The 18832-nt window shown below is 35.0% G+C and overlaps 2 protein-coding genes across 3 annotated transcripts; both read left to right on the top strand.

The window, feature by feature from the left end:
• Positions 1 to 12105, top strand: LOC115969256 (serine/threonine-protein kinase tricorner). Its single transcript, XM_031088866.1, has 13 exons — positions 1 to 296; positions 1492 to 1666; positions 1813 to 1896; positions 2370 to 2611; positions 2739 to 2982; positions 3545 to 3624; positions 6148 to 6232; positions 7108 to 7239; positions 7319 to 7432; positions 8541 to 8588; positions 9414 to 9498; positions 11323 to 11373; positions 11485 to 12105. The coding sequence occupies exons 1-13, from the start codon at positions 166 to 168 to the stop codon at positions 11574 to 11576; spliced, it is 1563 nt and encodes a 520-aa protein (XP_030944726.1). The 5' UTR covers positions 1 to 165; the 3' UTR covers positions 11577 to 12105.
• A 2026-nt stretch (positions 12106 to 14131) lies between these two features.
• On the top strand, positions 14132 to 18832 carry LOC115969244 (protein phosphatase 2C 77-like). Of its 2 annotated transcripts, none has more exons than XM_031088855.1 (5): positions 14132 to 14300; positions 14866 to 16164; positions 16288 to 16605; positions 16707 to 16812; positions 18122 to 18832. In XM_031088855.1, exons 2-5 carry the CDS (start codon positions 15292 to 15294, stop codon positions 18454 to 18456), a joined length of 1632 nt encoding a protein of 543 aa, XP_030944715.1. In that variant the 5' UTR covers positions 14132 to 14300; positions 14866 to 15291; the 3' UTR covers positions 18457 to 18832. The 2 variants fall into 2 exon arrangements, with proteins under 2 accessions (XP_030944715.1, XP_030944718.1); XM_031088858.1 differs by lacking the exon at positions 14132 to 14300 and adding an exon at positions 14364 to 14465.

Raw genomic sequence — 18832 nt, 5'->3', positions numbered from 1 at the left:
ATAAAAAAGAAAAGAAAAAAGAGCTTAATAAGCAGCAGCAGCTGCTTCTTCTTCTTCTTCTTCTTCTTCTTCTAAACACAACACAGATACAGATAGTGGAAGAGAGGGTTTTAGAGTGAGAAACTGAAAGAAAGTGGTAGTTGTAGAGAGAGATAGATAGAGAGAATGGAGGATCGGGGGGAGGAAGAAGAGGTGTTAGGGTCGAGCTTGACTATGGAGAAAGTGGCGGCAGCCAAGCAGTTCATAGAAAATCACTACAGAGCTCAGATGAAGAACATTCAAGAGCGCAAAGAGAGGTAAACTTATAATTTATATGTGAATATTTTAGCTATTGTTTATGCTATGGCCTTCTCCTTTTTGATTAAGACTGTACGTAGGGTGAAAATGTAGTAGGAAAAGTGAATTAGGCATTCCTTTGAACTATAAGTCTTGCAGTTTTGATTGCATTTTTACTACTAGCTCAAGTGAAACTGAGATTGCTAGGCTTTAGATCTTGTTTCTCAATATTTTGTTTTCAATTTCTTTGTCTGCTGGCTCTGAAAATGTAGGATGAGTAAAGAATCCAATGCTTGGGGCTTTAGATTTTGGAAACAAGCAGATTCACTCACACAACTGAGACTCAAAGAGGGTGTTTGCTGCTGCAGTGAGCGAGTGCATCCCCTCTTGTCTTGTTTTGAATCAAACTTTAAAGTGTATGATTATTTGGAATATCAATTTCTAAGAGGGAGCTCTTAAATCTAAACCAGCTGGCTTAATTTTGGACTTTGTTCTTTCTGTTGTCTTTTGTCTAGTCTAATACGGTTGATGAGTCTAATTACTATATGTCAACTAGAAATAGAATAGATGGAGAACATCATTCATTAATGAAGTCATGGATTTATCTTAAACCAAAAATTAAAACACTTTCCCAAAAACTGTCACTCCCAAATCAGAAAGGCCACTCAAGACTGAATCTGAAATTTGCTACTGTCCATTATCTCAGAATCTGCTTCACTTTCCCAAACATTACTCTCTCCATAAATTGGGGAAATATTTACTCGTAATGATTGGGCTTAAATAAATGTGTGTGGATGCATTGATTGGCTGAGACAATGGATTAAGAAAATGTGAGCTTATAAAGATTTAAAATTTACCAAAAAAAAACAATAATAATAATGCCAATGAGCTGTAGCTCAAATGACACTTTCTTCTCCCACAAGAATGGATGGAGGTTGAAGCCGTGGATTCAAAACCCTCTGGGTGACTGTGTAACTTACCAATCCAAAAAGGGAATTTAAAAATAAATAAATAAATAAAGACCAGACAGCTAAGGTTCAATTCTCTTGATTGCTGCAATGTATGTGGCTTGTGATTGAAGTTGTGCATTCATAGGAATTGGTCTCAACTGAAATTGGTTGGAGATAACCTAGCAAAGTAAAAAGAATAAAAATTGGGAAACAAAGTTTCAGTTTTATAAGTAATAACCCGTATTTGTTTTTGTTTCCATTGCAGACGATGGGTGTTAGAGAGGAAATTAGCTACCTCAGATGTGCCCGAGGAGGAACAGATCAACCTGATCAAGGATTTAGAGCGAAAAGAGACGGAATTTATGCGACTTAAAAGGCACAAGATATGTGTTGATGATTTTGAGCTTTTAACCATCATTGGGAGGGGGGCCTTTGGTGAGGTCAGGATCATACATAATATCTTACAATTGATATAATTAACCATTTGGGCAACTGCCATTGTGAAACTACCTTCTTTTTTCCTTATGTAAACTTGTTATGAACAGCTATTTAGCATATGTTTTGCTAATACTTTCTCAATCTACAGGTCCGATTGTGTCAGGAGAAGAAATCTGGCAATATTTATGCCATGAAAAAGTTGAAGAAATCTGAAATGGTTAAGAGAGGACAGGTGAGAACATACAAAATTACATTTGCTACAGAACCTACAGCTGATGCTTAACTTAAGGGATTTCTTTTAGTCATCACCTTTTGTTTCCATGTAGTATACTAGTATATAAGTTCCTGTATATTGGAGACCCACACTATGCACTTTTTAGATATTATTTACAGATTTGTACTAATGGTTGGTACTTTCAATATTATGAGATGCATCTTCATGGGTTTTATTCTCACTATAACATGTCATCTCTATTTTGAATTGCTTTGGCTCTTGCTTAGTTCATTTGTGATTTTTCTTTAAAATGAGAGAGTTCAGCCATTTTCAGTAGTTTATGGTGAGTGTAGACTTGAACTAGCATGTGGGAAGCGGTTCTGTTTATGTTATTTGTCAATTTAAGAAATGTAAGATATGTATATATTTAATATTTTTGTACCTTTTGTCAAATTTGTTAAATATTCACTCTCCTTTTCTTTTGGTCATAGGTGGAGCACGTTAGAGCTGAGAGGAACTTGCTGGCAGAAGTAGCCAGCCATTGCATTGTGAAACTTTATTACTCATTTCAGGATGCTGAGTATTTGTATTTGATTATGGAATATCTGCCTGGTGGGGACATGATGACTCTGCTGATGAGGGCAGACACCTTAACAGAAAATGTGGCTAGATTTTACATTGCTCAGAGCGTCCTGGCCATAGAATCTATTCACAAGCACAATTACATTCACAGGTGAGTATCTTACTGTTGATGATCTCATCAAATCAATGTATTAGATGCCGGAAGTGTGGTAATTTAGGTTGATGTTTTTAATATGCTTTTAACATTTCTCATAAGTTTACCATCACTGTCTTTCCAGAGATATTAAGCCTGACAACCTTCTTCTGGACAAAAACGGTCACATGAAGCTCTCAGATTTTGGCCTTTGTAAGCCTCTTGATTGTACTACTTTACCTGCACTGCATGAAAATAGAACCATGGATGATGAAAATTTGACAGAACCAATGGATATTGATGGATGTTTTCCTGATGCGGTTAATGGGAGTACTTGGAAGAGCCCCCGTGAACAGCTTCAACACTGGCAGATGAACAGGAGGAAGTTGGTAAGTCATCTTCAGTAGTTCAGTGACACTTTTGTGGTATGTATCTTTAAAGTAAATTTCAGTTTATATATGTACAACAAGTATGAGGGCTAAAACAGTATTAGTTAAAAAGGGCTTGCCTTTGTGGATAATTGTTAGATGAAAACGCTCTGTTGTTTCTTCCTCTTTTGACTGGACTGTGATATATTATGGAGGCAAGGGTCCACTGCTAGGCGTTCCAGTGCATGTCTGATTTGCTACTTGAGTGTGTCTCTTTGGGTCTAATGGCACACTTGCAGACATATTTTTCTGATAAGTCACACCACACCTATCCAAACCTACCCACTCAGCCATCCTGATGTTCTTAAAATTTTGAAGTCAGTGTTTTTAGTGTTGGAAGTGGATTAACAAAATAACATCACCATGGATAACCATTACAATCATTATAACTTTGAAACTGTAACAAACAGTGACGTATCTATATCATGGTCATTTAATTACTAGTTCACTTGGTTTGTACATTACTGTTGTTGCTAAGATTATAAAAACTTCTTTATTCACAATTGATGCTTTGTTTTGAAAGGCATTTTCAACTGTGGGAACACCGGACTATATAGCTCCTGAAGTATTGCTGAAGAAGGGATATGGAATGGAATGCGATTGGTTAGTCTATTCTTAATGTTATCTATCTTATCATTCTTGCACAGTTTCCCTTGTTGTTTATTTATTTATTTTTTTGATAAGAGAAGAATTTTCCATTGGTGGTACTAATTCCCAATGTTTTGTTTTGTTTTGTTTTGTTTTTTTTTTTAAATTTAATTAAATTAAAAAAAATCTAATTTTAGTTTTTAGTCTTTATTTCTGTTCTCTTCAGACTCCATGAGTTATCTGTTTTTCTTGTCCTTGATGTGCAAGTTGTGACCTTGAACTTCAAAATGTCATTAGCATCCTTTTGTTGAGGCTGACAGTTTTGGAGAAATCTTAGTTGTCTTTACAATCAGTGATGAATTCTGACCGTATAGCTAATGTTTAAACATTACACTTACTCCCTCTATCCCAATTTGTTTGTCCTTTATTCCATTTTAGGATGTCCCAAAATAGTCTTGTTTCTAAAATTAAAAATCATTAATTTACTAATGTTTCTATCATGCTCCTACTTTATTTTTAAAACCACTTTTGATAAATTTATTTAAGAGTAGTTTTGAAAATTTATACATTTTATACAGCAGACAAGACAATAAATGATGTTCTCTTAAAAAATTGGATTTTTGAAATAGGACAAACAAATTGGGATGGAGGGAGTATTAAATAAGAGAGTTTCTACTTCAATTGCTACTTCTTATATACAATAATAAAATAAAGGTTCTACTTCTATTATCTTATTTGAGCTACTGTATTGCTATAGTTGGACTATTAAGAAGCAACATGTTCATAAAATGGGTATAGCTGAAATGATAATGTTAAAATGGATAAGTGGAAATACAAGAAAAAGATAGGATTCAAAATAAGGATTTGCTTAAAGATAGAGATGGCCCCTATTGATGAAAAGATGAGGGACTGATAAAAGGTGGATGAAGACCTAAAAAAACATTAGTAAAAGTAATAAAAAGTATGGATTCAAATATAATATAATGGAGGAAAAGAATCATATGGCCGATCCTGACTAGTCTAGTGAGGATCCATAATTGATTGCAAATTTTGAGACAAAGGCTTGTTGTTATTGTTGTACTTCTATATCTACTTCCTATGTATGATTTTATTTAATAGGCAGACAATTCTTTGGGTTGCTGATTCTTATACAATTTTATGTATCTGTTGAAGAGAGAAGAGGGGGGGGGGGGGGGGGGGAGAAGAGGGAGCATTGAATAGATTGTATTAGTTTTTCAGTATAGGTCCAAGAAAAGTCCTTGTTAGATTTGCTCGAGTGCTGTAATTTGAGAGGCTGATGCTGTTTTTGTTTTTTTTTTCTCTCTCTTTGTATACAGGGTATACCTCAAAGTCTTTTTTGTAATAAAGTTTTGTTACTCATCATCAAAAAAAAAAAAGTATAGGACCAAGAAAAGCCCTAGCTCTTCTTGTATAAAGCAACATTGTTACCCATATATAGTCCTTTTAATTTTAACAAAATGATAGCATCTAGAAATCTTTGTGTTTGCGTGTGCAATATGTTATGGCAAAATACTATTATGGTTGCTGATATCTTAATTTTCCCCCTACAAGATGGATATGTAATTTTGTGACATCTTGCTAGTTTTTCCTTTAGGAAACTACAATTTACCTTCTATTTCCTTGAAGACCAAATCAAAACATTGATTGTCATAGAAAATCATGGGATTGGTTAATAAATCAATGGATTGATTGCTCAAGAACATTGTGTAGTATTCATTATAAATACGGATTCCATTGTAATATATAGTCAAGAAAAGTAGATGAGAAAAATGTAGCCTTTGGCTCTGGTCCATGAATGTAGACCGTGTGGTCAAACCATGTAAGACCCTCATGTCTTCTCTTATCTCCCTCAAATTATCACAAACTTCTACATTTCAAAGTTTTATCAAGCCATGGATTAAGTATTATCTTTAATGTTGTAAAAAAAAAAAAAAACACAAAAAAAAACAAAATAAAAATAATAATAAGCCCCACAACAAAAGATTTAATGTGGTTTGACAAACTCTATGCCTACATCCATGGCTAATGTCAACAATAATAGGAATTATAACTACATTAAAACTCTCACAAACCTCACAAATATAAATTAATACAAATCCCCAATAAAACCCACAAGTGTCTTCACAATAGCACACTAGACAGAGCTTAGTCTTTAACTCTCTCACTAGACAACACTTTGTCTTCTAGCTCCCACTGTCTCACACACGTACTCAACAAAGATATACCAGCACTATTTATAGAGACTATCGCACCCCCGCAATTTTTTCTTATTAATGTCGGACTAATACTCCTAATGGAATTAGTTTTCTCATCATTGGGATTCCTAAACCACAAGGAAACCCCAACCTTATCCTCTCATGGACCGGACTTAACATATACTCTACAAGTATTATGTTGCCCTTTTTTTTAATTGAATGAGCAGAATGTTATTGAAACAAACAAACAGGGGAATTATGTTACGTTTTTTTTCCCTTTTCTGAGATACTGCATGTATTTATTTATTTGGACTTGAAACAGGTGGTCATTGGGAGCAATAATGTATGAAATGCTTGTTGGTTACCCTCCCTTTTATTCAGACGATCCAATAACCACTTGCAGAAAGGTAACATGCTCAAAACTCTTCACATGGAAGTTTAATTTCTGTAGGAATGAAACTTCTTCATGTCATTAGTTTGAACTAATTTATGACACTTTAAGCTTTACTATATTTAGTCATGGCATGGGTTGGAATAAATGGAGATCTTTTCATAAGTCTTCATTGAGTTTAATGTCAAATGAAATTTCTTTTTAATTACTTTTTTTTGATAAGTAAGAAGAGAATATTATTAATAAAAGAGTAGCAAGAGAAACACAAAGAGTTCATGGTAGTGAACAAAGGAAAAGAGAAAAAAAGGAACAATAAGACAGGAGCAGCCCCTAATCTATTCTAATAGTTGAAAGAAAATCCAAAAGGGTAGAACAATCCGAATAACCCCAACATTGAGACCAATCAAAGAGGGTCTGTTGGCAATACTCTAATAACTGAACCACAGTTTTCCCCTCATCCTCAAAAGACCACGGATTCCGTTCAGTCCAAATAGTCCACACTAAACAACACTATAAAGTTCCTTCTTGTAGGGTAGGCACAGTTTTGAAATGTCTTAGGATATAACACGTTGCACAAAATATATTATTATGTTATTCATGTCTATCTATCCCAAGAGAATATAGTTAACTTTCATAGATCAAATTTTGGCTCAGCTGCCTTAGTAGTTAGCTCAGCTCACCTGCCATAAGGAAAAATGTGACGCCATCTTTATTTAGCCTCTTCTTTTGACATCTTTACCATATCCCTGCTATTCTTCTTCTGCTGCTGTTGCCAGTTTTCCGAACTATCTCCTCATGTTTGACTTTAATATGTAAGGTCTTTCAATCATGTATATTTAAATGGATGGGCGTATAATTCTTCACTGATATTATATTGTCAATTGCTGCTAGATTGTTCACTGGAGAAATCACTTAAGATTCCCAGAAGATGCAAAGTTGACACTAGAGGCCAAGGATCTTATTTGCAGGTTGCTGTGTGATGTTGAGCAAAGGCTCGGCACTGGAGGGGCACGCCAAATTAAAGTAAGGTTTTTTTGTCCACCAAAATGTTACAAAGAGTCCATTAGCTTTCTTGTCTGCCTTCTGAAAACTGTTTTATCAGGCTCATCCTTGGTTCAAGGATGTCGTGTGGGATAAACTCTATGAAATGGAGGCAGCATTCAAGCCAGAAGTCAACGGGGAGCTAGATACACAGAACTTTATGAAGTTTGATGAAGTATAAGTCATCTACCACAACTATTATTACTGCTACTAATTTTTCACCATACCATTATTGTTGCTTCTGCTGTCATTCCTTTGCTACCACTAATACCACTTAATCTATTTCCACCACCAAAAGCATCAGATTATCTTGAGTTACTGGCCGTCACTCTCTCTTACTATGATTTAAGAGTTGTTGATAAAAAGCTTTTCCCAAAAAACTGAAGCTAGTAGGAGAAGGTGAATTTAAGCACTTAATCGTTAGTCTAACACTCCTCACGTGTGGGCTACTCTCCCTCAATAAATGAGGTCCAACATGTAAATTTTTTATCTATTTTAAATGGGAGGTAAAGTGGAGACAAGGTGTGAACTTAGAACTACCTACTCTAATATTATGATAAACTACCACTAATCCCAAAAGCTTAATCTGATAGGAAATGATGAATGTAATCACTTAACTATTATTTGTTAACATTTAAGGGAAATTCTAATTAATATAAATGGTTGATAAATTAGTTGATATTATGGTGTTGCAGTCACCACAACAAGCAGCAGCGTTCATAAATGGGTGAAAGCTCAAATTTGCATCAATTGCAAAATTATGACCAAGCTTACACTTTTCTTGAAATTATCATGCTATTTTCATACAATGAACTAGGGTGATATTCATAGATTAGTTACTCTTTGTGTGCATTATGGAGCTTCTATTATTTCTTTCACAGTGGAATGAATGGAAAGGTTTTTCTTTCGTACTCTCTTGATTTTTCTTGATTATTGTCTATACTTTTGGGATCTCTCACCATTTTCTTACCCATGGAACTTCTAATTTGGCACAAATTTAGGTCATACATCTTATATCTTACTATTTTCCTATCTTCAAAATATTGATCCGCGGTTTCACATAAAATAGAGTAAGAGAATGCTGGTGGACGTTACAGGTTAACTCTCTGGAAATGCATTTTAGTAATTGTGCAAATTGAAGGTCCACTAAACATTGACATGTTTAGGTTTTCCCTATTTCATTGTATGTTGTATCTAGATGCTTTCTTCATTACTCATATGTCTATTATGACCCTTTATAGATTCCTTGTCTAACAAATTGGATACTTTGAATTTGCTTTTAGTTGGATCCTCCAGCCCAAGCAAGAACTGGCTCAGGCCCCTCACGGAAGGTTTGTTGCAATTATGCTGTGTGGTGCTTTGATTATTTGCCTGCTTGCTTTCACCTTTCTTAAGATTTCATGAAATGACACTCACCTCCAAACTACGGACTAAATTACATCCTCCCTTTCTTTCTTGCAAGATTAATGTGTTTATTCCAGGGGTAATCTCAGGAATTTTATAGTTTGTGGGCCTTTTTGGTTAAAAATTGTTACTCATGGGAAAATGGTCATTCTACCCATGTAGAAAGGGTAAAGTAGGAGAAATTATAAGGTCTTCATGGTGGACAAGTGATGTGGTCCACCATTCTACTAAAAGACTCTCATTTGTTTAAAATTGTTGAGTCAGAATTTTTTTTTAAAACAGAAACTAATTACGGACTCAAAAATTTTAAACAAGTGGGAGTCTTTTAGTGGAATGGTGGACAAGTGACGTGGTTCACCATGAGGACTGTATAATTTCTCGTAAAGTAGGAAGATTTCTTTTAACCAAGGGGCAGGTAGTCCAAAAAATGCAAATGCTCTTTTCACATAGTTAGGTCAAACCTCAAGTTTATGGTTGATTATCATTTTGATTAAGGTTTGGGAAGAAGTGTCATTTTGTGAAACATCAAAGAGGGTTGTAATTTTACCAAAATTTTAATTGATGCCATATAATATGACTAAAATGTTATTCAACATCTTAGGCATTCCTGTCTTTTGGCTATAGGGTGCATTGTAATTAAAAGAACTTGCCAGTTTCTCCAGACACCATTCTGCTGATTATATGAATTTTAAGCCTTTTTTATTCTTAGAATTAGTATGAAGTTTGATGGTTTTACTCCTTATGTCATGCAGATGCTATTAACCCCAAAAGATCTAAGCTTCGTTGGCTATACATACAAGAATTTTGACGCTGTGAAAGGACTTAACCAAACTTTTGGTATGCATTTTTTACTTTTGATTTCAGTAGTTTGCTTTCTCTGAATAATTGCAGCATTTACTTTTCTTGTATTAGTCAACATGCATGAATTCCTCTCTTAGTAGGCATCTGCAAGCGTAGTTGTTTATGCATCCTCCTTTAGTTTTCTTTCTTTTCTACTTATTTGTGTATTTAGAATTTTCTGAATTCCATTTCAGACCTGTTATGGTTTGTCCATTGGAAAAAAATATTTCAGTATTGGTCTATTTCAGCCAAACATTTCAGGGGTTACCGCTAAAGTTATATATATTAAATAATTTATATACCTTAAGTTTGCATCCCATGATATTATACCATATCAAATTATTAATTCAAAATCAAATAATGTACATTTTTAATATCATCATTACATAATATAAGAATACATGTCATATATAAGTAAAGAAAAAATATATATTAATGAAGAAAAAACAATGTCATATGTGAGTAAAGTAAACAAGAAAAACACATTGTCAAAGGAAAATAATAATAAAATGTCATATGTGAGTGAAGTAATAAAAAAAATTAGTTTAGGAAAAAAATACCGATTCGTTTATATACTAATCAAAATCACCATAATCACCATACCGGGTGGAATTTAGTGGAATGGACCGAAATGGGTGGAATGGAGCTGAAAGGGCCGAAATTTAGAACGAGATGGAATAGAGGAGTGATTTGTACTGGTTAATTAATTGGAATGGAAAATTCCGGCTGTTCTGGGCGGAACTGAACGGAATTCAAAACTATAATTCACCATGTGCATAAAATGAAGTATATATTTCGTGTTATACCAGTGCTGGCATTATGGTCAATTTTATTGTCCATATTAATGTTGATTTTGAACGTGAATGACCTGTCCAAACCCTGATTCTTTTCAGTGCTGAACAAAGATGTCAGTGTAAAGGTTCAGTTTTGGGAGGACAGATTATTGAGAGTAGAGTGTACAGATGCTTTTCAGACAGGAATAGTTTATCCAACAGTTCTTCCCTCAATGGGTTGGTTAAGTTGGGCTGTTAAGTGGGTCCAATGAATTGCTGGTCCTCCTTTTTGTCTGTGTGGGGAACAAAATCTAATGAATTGTGTCTCACAACTGAATGATAGGACAAGACTCATTAGTATGAGAATTGGGGCTACAATCTTTTGTTGGGCATTAGGGTTTAGTAGCATTTATATTTTTTAGTAGGTCACATCAATGAGTGCAACTATGACATGGAACCAACCCAACAGTGGTTGAACCCAATCATGGCCAAAATAATGCCTTTGGGAGGGGTTCCTAGGTAGTGCACTTGCATGGGTGAAATCCACTTAAGGTAGAATGGAGGTTTCATGCTTCCCATAAAATGCTTATGTTCAAGTGGAATTTTTCTGGAAAACAAGGCAACTATTCCCATGATCTCATTGGGTGAATCCAGGGAAAACAGTGTGATAATTAGTGGAATCTGACCAAAAAAGCCCTTTTGCAAGTACTTCTGGTTCAGAGTTCAAATATCCACTCTGTGCCCCAATTTTCATGTTAATACAAGGAGTGGAATTTATAGTTTGAAATATAGTTAATGTCATACTCATATCACAGGATGAGATTTTGAAATGATTATTAAGCATATTTGGAACACAGAGCACCTATTTATTTAATGCCATAGATATCATGCAAGGATATGTGTCTGTGCTATCTCCAAATGTCTTTGTGGTAATTTTGAATTTGTGGTAACGGTAAACTGTTGGGATACTTTCTGAAATTTTCCAATTTTTGTGCTTCTCCCTATTAGGGAAGAAATATGATGTTTTGAACTCTTTTAACCTTTACAGATTTCAAAAGAAGTATGTCACCAAAACGGCCATCTATTGATTCTATATTTAGTAAGGAATCTTCTTTTATCATCTCCTCTGTCAAGTAAAGGATATATTCATAACAACCAGCAAGTTTTGTGTAATTTAAATGAATGGAAAATTGATAGCCAGTATTTGCAGGTAATTCTAGGACAGATTATACTACTAAACAGACAGCCGAGGACACAGAGGTGCAGATGCTTGCATCATCAGGTGATCCCATGTTACCATAAAATAAAATCATGGGGTGACAAAGTGGGAAGTTTGCTTGCCACCTGGATGTTTGCATATGTTGTAGCTTGGCTGCCATGGCAATTTTTACATATAACCACCATTTAAGTGTACAGCAGTATTTGAAGAACTTCTTAAAGAGCCCAGTGGAGGGAAAATGAGGCTTTAATTAGCTGAAAGAATTTGTGTATTAGAATTAAGAATTTAGAGCAGAGAGTTCTGGAACTTGTATCCTGGCTGCCCAGGTTGGCAGAGTTATACTTGCCTTCTCTAGTGGCAGTTTCTGGTCAAATTTTAATTAATGCCAAGTTACCAGGAGAGACTCAATAGACGTGTTAAATTAAGAAATTATTCACTGCAACTGTTTGTAACCCTTGATGGGCACAAGTGACAAACTAGCTATTTAAATATATTGCCGCAAGGTGTAAGACTCGTGAGGTGTTAGAATGTGTCATTTAATTACTTTCTGAATTTAGATTATTCTAGCTGTGGAATGTCTTTTTAAAGTTTACAATACATACAGAGGATTTTGAGTCTTGAATCTTTATATTGCCATGCTCTCTCTCTCTCTCTCCTAATCTTTTGCACTGGCATCCATGGTTTGTACATGAAGTTAATATGCAATGCAAAAATAAGAGGTATCTCATGTATTAGATATGTTATCTTTTCTGATTTCTCGCATAGCTTGTGAGTTTTATGCGATGGTTATAGGATTAACACATTGTGAGAGGAATGATGTATATATCAAATGCATTCGATATTAATTATTAAGGGAAGAGAGATTGTAGTTGTGGTCTTTGGTTTTGTAGGAAGAAATGCTAACAAAGTCACCCGTGGGCTATCTACTAGCTACTCCAAGAATGAGTATACGAGTCACGAGGATCTTACTGTAATGCTTGGATTTAAAATTTATATCCTCTTTTGGCTGGAATCGAGAATACATCTTCAACGAGGATGTCTTTTTATTTTTTATTTTTTTGAGAAGATTGAACGAGGATGCCTAGTTGGAACATTTTCTTGGTAACATTTCCTTGTAGTCAGCAAATATATATATATATATATATATATATGACAAGAGGACCTTCGTAAAAAAGAAAAGAAATTCAGTAAAAAAAAAAAAAACAACATTTTCTAGCTTGTTTGTTTCTTTTTTCATCTCTGTCAAACGATAAAACAATTTTCCCCTTGCAAGGTTGGAACTCCAAGGTCCAAACTCTAGAAAAGAGAAATACCATTAAGTCACGAGACTACTACTATTACTATCCATATAATAAATTGATGATAATGAAAAGCAATAAACAAATCTGTTTTAATTAATAACCCAAATTCAGTTTAAATACACATGCGCGCATGCACATGCACGCATTATCTTTTTTTCCCTCTTAATTAAGGATGGATGGTAATGAAGGATGCATAATAAGTTCATACAGCAAGCCAATGGTTGCAAAAGTCTAAATTTTTCTTCTTTGCACGTGCAATTGTAGTCATGCATATTCATAGAGGAATTGAATTCATTAAGTTGACATTTACAGACAAATTAAAACAAAATAAAGAAGCTAACGCTCTTCTAGATTGAGTCCAATTTATTGGACAATTTTGCCACATACAAGAAGCACGTGATCAATTAAATTCATTAAAGTGTGATATATCAACCTAGCAAATCTAGAGTCTTATTGGTGGCCCACTTTAAATTTGCAATAAATAAATAAATAAAATTCACATGTGTAGGATATATCCCAATTTTTTTATTTTTTTATTTTATCTACACATCTATTTTATTTAAGCTAAAATTAGTTAAAGTTCCTTACATACAACACCTAAGGTTTTTCAATTAAATTAAACTATGTGATAAGTTGGATTTAATTTTCTTTGGAAATAAAAACACTTTTTTTTTAATTTTTTTTTATAATTTAATATTTATAACAATGGGGGAGACATAATTTGGATTATGGATTTCTCTATTGAAAATAGAGAAGAAATGTCATTTAAGCTACAAAGATTTGCATTATGTGCAAATAATTAAAGTCCTTGTGCAAACACAACTATATTTTGTTTGTTTCAAATTCATAACATACTCGCATGTTAATCTATAGTTCACGATTATCACATACATATATGATAACCATTGATAATTGCGGAAAAATAGATTTAAGTGTATCATTCACAAGCTAAATATTGTAGATTTGGGTGTGGAAAAGATTACGTCTCTAAAATTTTCCATTTGGAAAACAACTATCCTTCTAATAATTCAAAGTTATGAAATTCAATAGTATGATGTATTGAAACAAAACCCAAAAGCAATGCAATGCAATGCAGAGTGTGCACTGTTGTGTACGTAAGAAAAGTAATTTTTGGATGGAGTTATTAGGATTGGAAAATGAAAAGGAAGGGTCAAGGAGCATGAGATGAGATGAGATGGGTGGAGATGCTTTAATATGCTCTTCTAGATTTGACATCTGTCCTTCTCATAACTCATCACACCCCCACATACTCTCTCTCTCCTCTTACCTTTTTCTTTTTATTTATTTTCTTTTTAAGTAATAAATATAGTGTTTATTTATTTATCTATCTTCTCTCCACTCCATTTCTTTCTTGCTCTTCCAAGTTTCATGTTTGAGTTTGAAGTTGAAGTTGAACTTCAACGCCCACACCCACAACCACACCCACATCAATACAAATTTATTATTAAAAAGAAAGACTTCATTTTGAGATGTTATTTTTTAATGGTAAGCAAACCTTTTCCATGTATCTTTATTGTTTCTTCATTCTTTTATTCTTTTCAATGGCTTTCATATGTCAAAAAGTCTATGTAAGAGAGAAATAAAGAAACTAAAAGAAAGAAAGAAAGAAAGAAAGAGATAGAAGAGAAGACTCTACTGTTGACAAATTAGGTAGTCACTACTCACTACTGACTTTCTTCTTCTTCTTCTTCTTCTTCTTTCACCTTCTTTGTCATGATTGATTAATTAGTCCATAGAGAGAGAGAGCTGGGTCTTTTACTAGAGGCTGAGGTGGGTTGCCTCAGATCCAGGGAAGTCTAAGTAATAAGTGAAAAAAGGTGCCATCTTTTCTAGGGTTTTCCTGTGATTCTTGGGACTTTGTGTTTCTTTTTCATGACACCCTTTTTTCTCTATCTTTCTTGTGTTAGGGGGATAAGGGGTTGGTTTCAAATTTAATTAATTTAATGCAATTTCGTTATCACAGTTTTTATTTATTTATTTGGCTTTGTATGTGTGTGTGTCCAATTAAAGTTGTTTTCTTTTGTTTCTGGGTGTTTCTCTCTCATTGTAGTTGATGATGGAAGTAGATAAAGAAGAGTCCAGAGATGAAGTTGATAAGGCCCCAACTGAAACAGGTCTATGCTATCCATTTTAGGTTTATATTTCTATATACGGAAGTTGGGGATCCCTTGTTGGTTATGTGTTGACCAGATCTGACTTTTACTACCCATTTCCCTATCACAACCTTTTTAGCTCGACCCTCAAAGCAAAGCAAAGCAAAGCAAGGTAAAGTTTGCATCATAAGTCATAACCTGAATTTTAGGCAATGGGGGGAATTAATGGTGCGTTGAGACTCGCCATTCACATTCCAATATCATTCTTATTAATCAGAAGAAAAGAAGGTAATGGATTAGTAGTTGTAAAATGACAGGCTGTGAAGGTTTGGGGGGTAACTTTTTGTACTACTGCTGCTGCCTAGATAAGGGTTTTGATTTTGATGGAGGAGATGTCTCCGGCGGTCACGGTGCCATTTAGAGTAGGTAACTCAGTCTCAGTGTGTGATAACCCGACCATAGCTACCCACATAGATATCAGTAGTACACTTAAGCTAATGGCAGACACGGCTGGTCTATTATCTGATTCTGTTGCTGCTGGTGATGTGGTGGTGGACTGTACTTGTGGTGATTTGGTGAATGAAGTTAAGGTGTTGGATAACGTATCTCAAAATGAAACCAATTGGGCTGCCGCTGCTGATGATAACGGTGTGATAGCCCGTGGAAGTGAGGAAGATGATACCTTATCATTGGAGTTGGAGGGTGATCAGATTCTTGATAGCTCTTGTTCTTTTTCAGTGGCGAGTGAGACCAGTAGTTTATGTGGAGAGGGAGAGGATATCTTTGCTCTTGATATAAGAACACCGACTTCCATAGACATTGAGAAGAACATATGTGGTGATGTTGATGTTGTTGCTAAGGCCCCCAATTCAGAAGAAGGAAATGATGAGACTAAGACAGAGATTGTGAGTGATCCTGTTGCTGTGCCTGTGAGCCCTGATGAAGAAGCTGGTGATGGTTCTGACCCAAAGCCATCTGCAGTCGTTCATCAGTTACCTCTGCGTCTGGAAAGAGGGGCCAGTGGAACATCATCCGGCCGCAGTGTTTTTGAGATAGAGTTTGTGCCTCTTTGGGGATTTACATCTATGTGTGGAAGAAGACCTGAGATGGAAGATGCTTTTGCTACTGTGCCTCATTTTCTGAAGATTCCTATCCAAATGCTAATCGGTGACCGTGTATTTGATGGCATGACTAGATGTTTACCTGACCAGACTGTTCATTTCTTTGGAGTCTATGATGGCCATGGAGGGTCTCAGGTACTATTTATTTTGTTTCCCTCCTTTACATAAGCTCTCTCCTTTTCTTTTCCTTACTGTCAAATGATGCATAACGGTCTTCGTGACAAGTTATTTACTCCCATGAGGTACTAATTTGTTCAGGTTGCAAACTATTGTTGTGATCGTATCCATATGGCTTTGGCTGAGGAGATAGAATTTGTTAAGAAAGGCCTAACTGATGGAAGTATCAAGGACAATTGCCAAGAGCAGTGGAAAAAAGCATTCACCAATTGTTTTCTTAAGGTCGATGATGAAGTTGGAGGAAAAACTGGTCTTGAGCCTGTCGCACCGGAAACTGTTGGTTCTACAGCTGTGGTTGCCATTATTTGTTCCTCACATATCATTGTTGCAAACTGTGGAGATTCAAGAGCAGTTCTGTGTCGTGGAAAAGAACCTATGGCATTGTCAGTTGATCATAAAGTAATAGACCTCTAATAGTAGTTTTGCATCTTTCTATAGTAATAATTGATTTTAGGAAACTGATAATCATTTAATAAATTTTTTTGTTGATATTGTTTCAGCCAAATCGAGAAGATGAATATGCTAGAATTGAGGCAGCCGGAGGCAAGGTCATACAGTGGAATGGGCATCGTGTTTTTGGAGTTCTTGCAATGTCAAGGTCTATTGGTGTGTGCTTCTTCACCATGACTTTATCCAATCTCATTGCATGTTTTGATCTTTGAGTTTCCTTGAGGTTGGCCCCGCACCAGGGGTTTCTTTTGTCAAAAGCTTTGTTATAGGCTGGTTGCCCCATCGTGATGCTAATCTCTAGTTACATTTTAAATAATTTGTATGGTCTTTGGATGCCAACCTGGAGTTATGTTTATGAATGTATTGCATTTTGTATGTGCCAATTTGTGGCTCACGTAGTTTACAGCATTAAAATTAAGTGCAGTTGTGTGCTGAGGTGTTATGACCTCTGGAGATTCTTCCTCTAAATTTTTTGGGCTAACCTTGAGATGTAAGCTTCACTATGCCGCTGAATCAGGATACTGATTGGATTAGTCCGATTTCAACCTAAATTAATTTGTAAACAGGGAAATGAAGGGAAACTGAAATTAGCAGATCATATTTAAGCAGTTTTTATAACTGGTTCACTTTAATTATTTCACCGTGTTATGAAAGCAACTTTTGAGTTGTCAATGAGAGTTTCTGATTCTTGTGCTCATGGAGGTGCCTTAGAAAGTTTGGAATATCTGTTATATCCTGATGAACTCTATTTTGGGTTGCATTTGATATGTGTGGACAGTTTTCTAACTTCTAAGTCTGCTAAGCTTTCATGTAAGAAGAGTAGAACATTGTGGATAGACACTATTCTTTTAAACTTTTAAAAGCCTACCATCGTTCCTCAAGTATATAGTTTTAATTTGTACAAACCATGTCTTCTGTGTTAATATCCTTAAATTTGGAAATCACATAGAAACTAGAAACTAAATTAGCGGATGTCTTTTTCTGTGGTATTTGAAATAATTTTATTCTGGTTCTGTCAATATTATATAATTAATTTATATTCCAATGAGGGCAGGGGTCTCAGGTTCAACTCCTAAAGTTGACCTGTGAACACTCGAACAATAGAATATTGATATTTGTGAAGGACATTGATGCCTTTCTGAAATCAAACCTCATAATAATTTACTTCTTTAATTGTTTATTGTAACGGTCTTATGCAGATCATTTCAAACTAGCTTCTTCTTCCTTAGAGTTTGTAATTCCTATCATTTTCACTTTACTGTTGGAGCCTTACTTCATCCAAAAAATGATAGATTATGTGCAGTATAACACAATATGATTTTTCCTCTTGTGAGATTTTCATGCTACTTAGACTCCAGAGATGATAATTTATTCTTTTTAGTTAAGTACTTTAGCAATTACATATCAAAAAGAACTTCAGCAATTAAAATACAAGTAGTTTGTCTGACTTGGTTGTGGGTTGTAGGTGATAGATATTTGAAACCGTGGATAATTCCAGAACCAGAGGTGATGTTTATTCCGCGGTCAAAAGAAGATGAATGCCTTATTTTAGCTAGTGATGGTTTATGGGATGTCATGACAAATGAAGAGGTATGTGACTTGGCTCGGAAAAGAATACTTTTGTGGCACAAAAAGAATGGTGTTACTCTTCCCACTGAAAGAGGCGAGGGAATTGATCCTGCAGCTCAAGCAGCAGCAGAATTCCTCTCAAACCGTGCTATTCAAAAAGGAAGTAAGGACAACATAACTGTGATTGTGGTGGATTTGAAAGCTCAAAGGAAGTTCAAAAGTAAAACATGACAGTTCGTTCACCCTCCTATTAGCTGTTTGATTCATGATTGTATGTTGGAGTATAAAATATGATCCAATATGGTTTTGCCCATCTTCTTTTCACCTGGGCTTTATGGCTTATTGAGAATAGCAGTCTGTATTTACTATAGAATATCCATGATTCTAGAACTCCTCACTGTTTCAAGAGTCTTGTTGTACACTGTGCTGAGTTCTGGGTATGTAAATCTTATCAGCTTATTGTAGGACAATAGATGGTGACAGTTCCATGTTTTTAGCATTGTGGCTAAATTGTATTCATTATGCCTCCGAGTTAAATGGCTCTGTGAGGTATTTACCTCGTATTATTTCAACTGTGCGGTACTAATGAATTTTTTTTTAAGTCTCA

Source organism: Quercus lobata, chromosome 2 (assembly GCF_001633185.2).
Source record: "Quercus lobata isolate SW786 chromosome 2, ValleyOak3.0 Primary Assembly, whole genome shotgun sequence".
NCBI lineage: Eukaryota > Viridiplantae > Streptophyta > Magnoliopsida > Fagales > Fagaceae > Quercus > Quercus lobata.
Note: the sequence above shows the minus strand (reverse complement) of the source record. Positions and strands in the feature narration are given on the sequence as shown.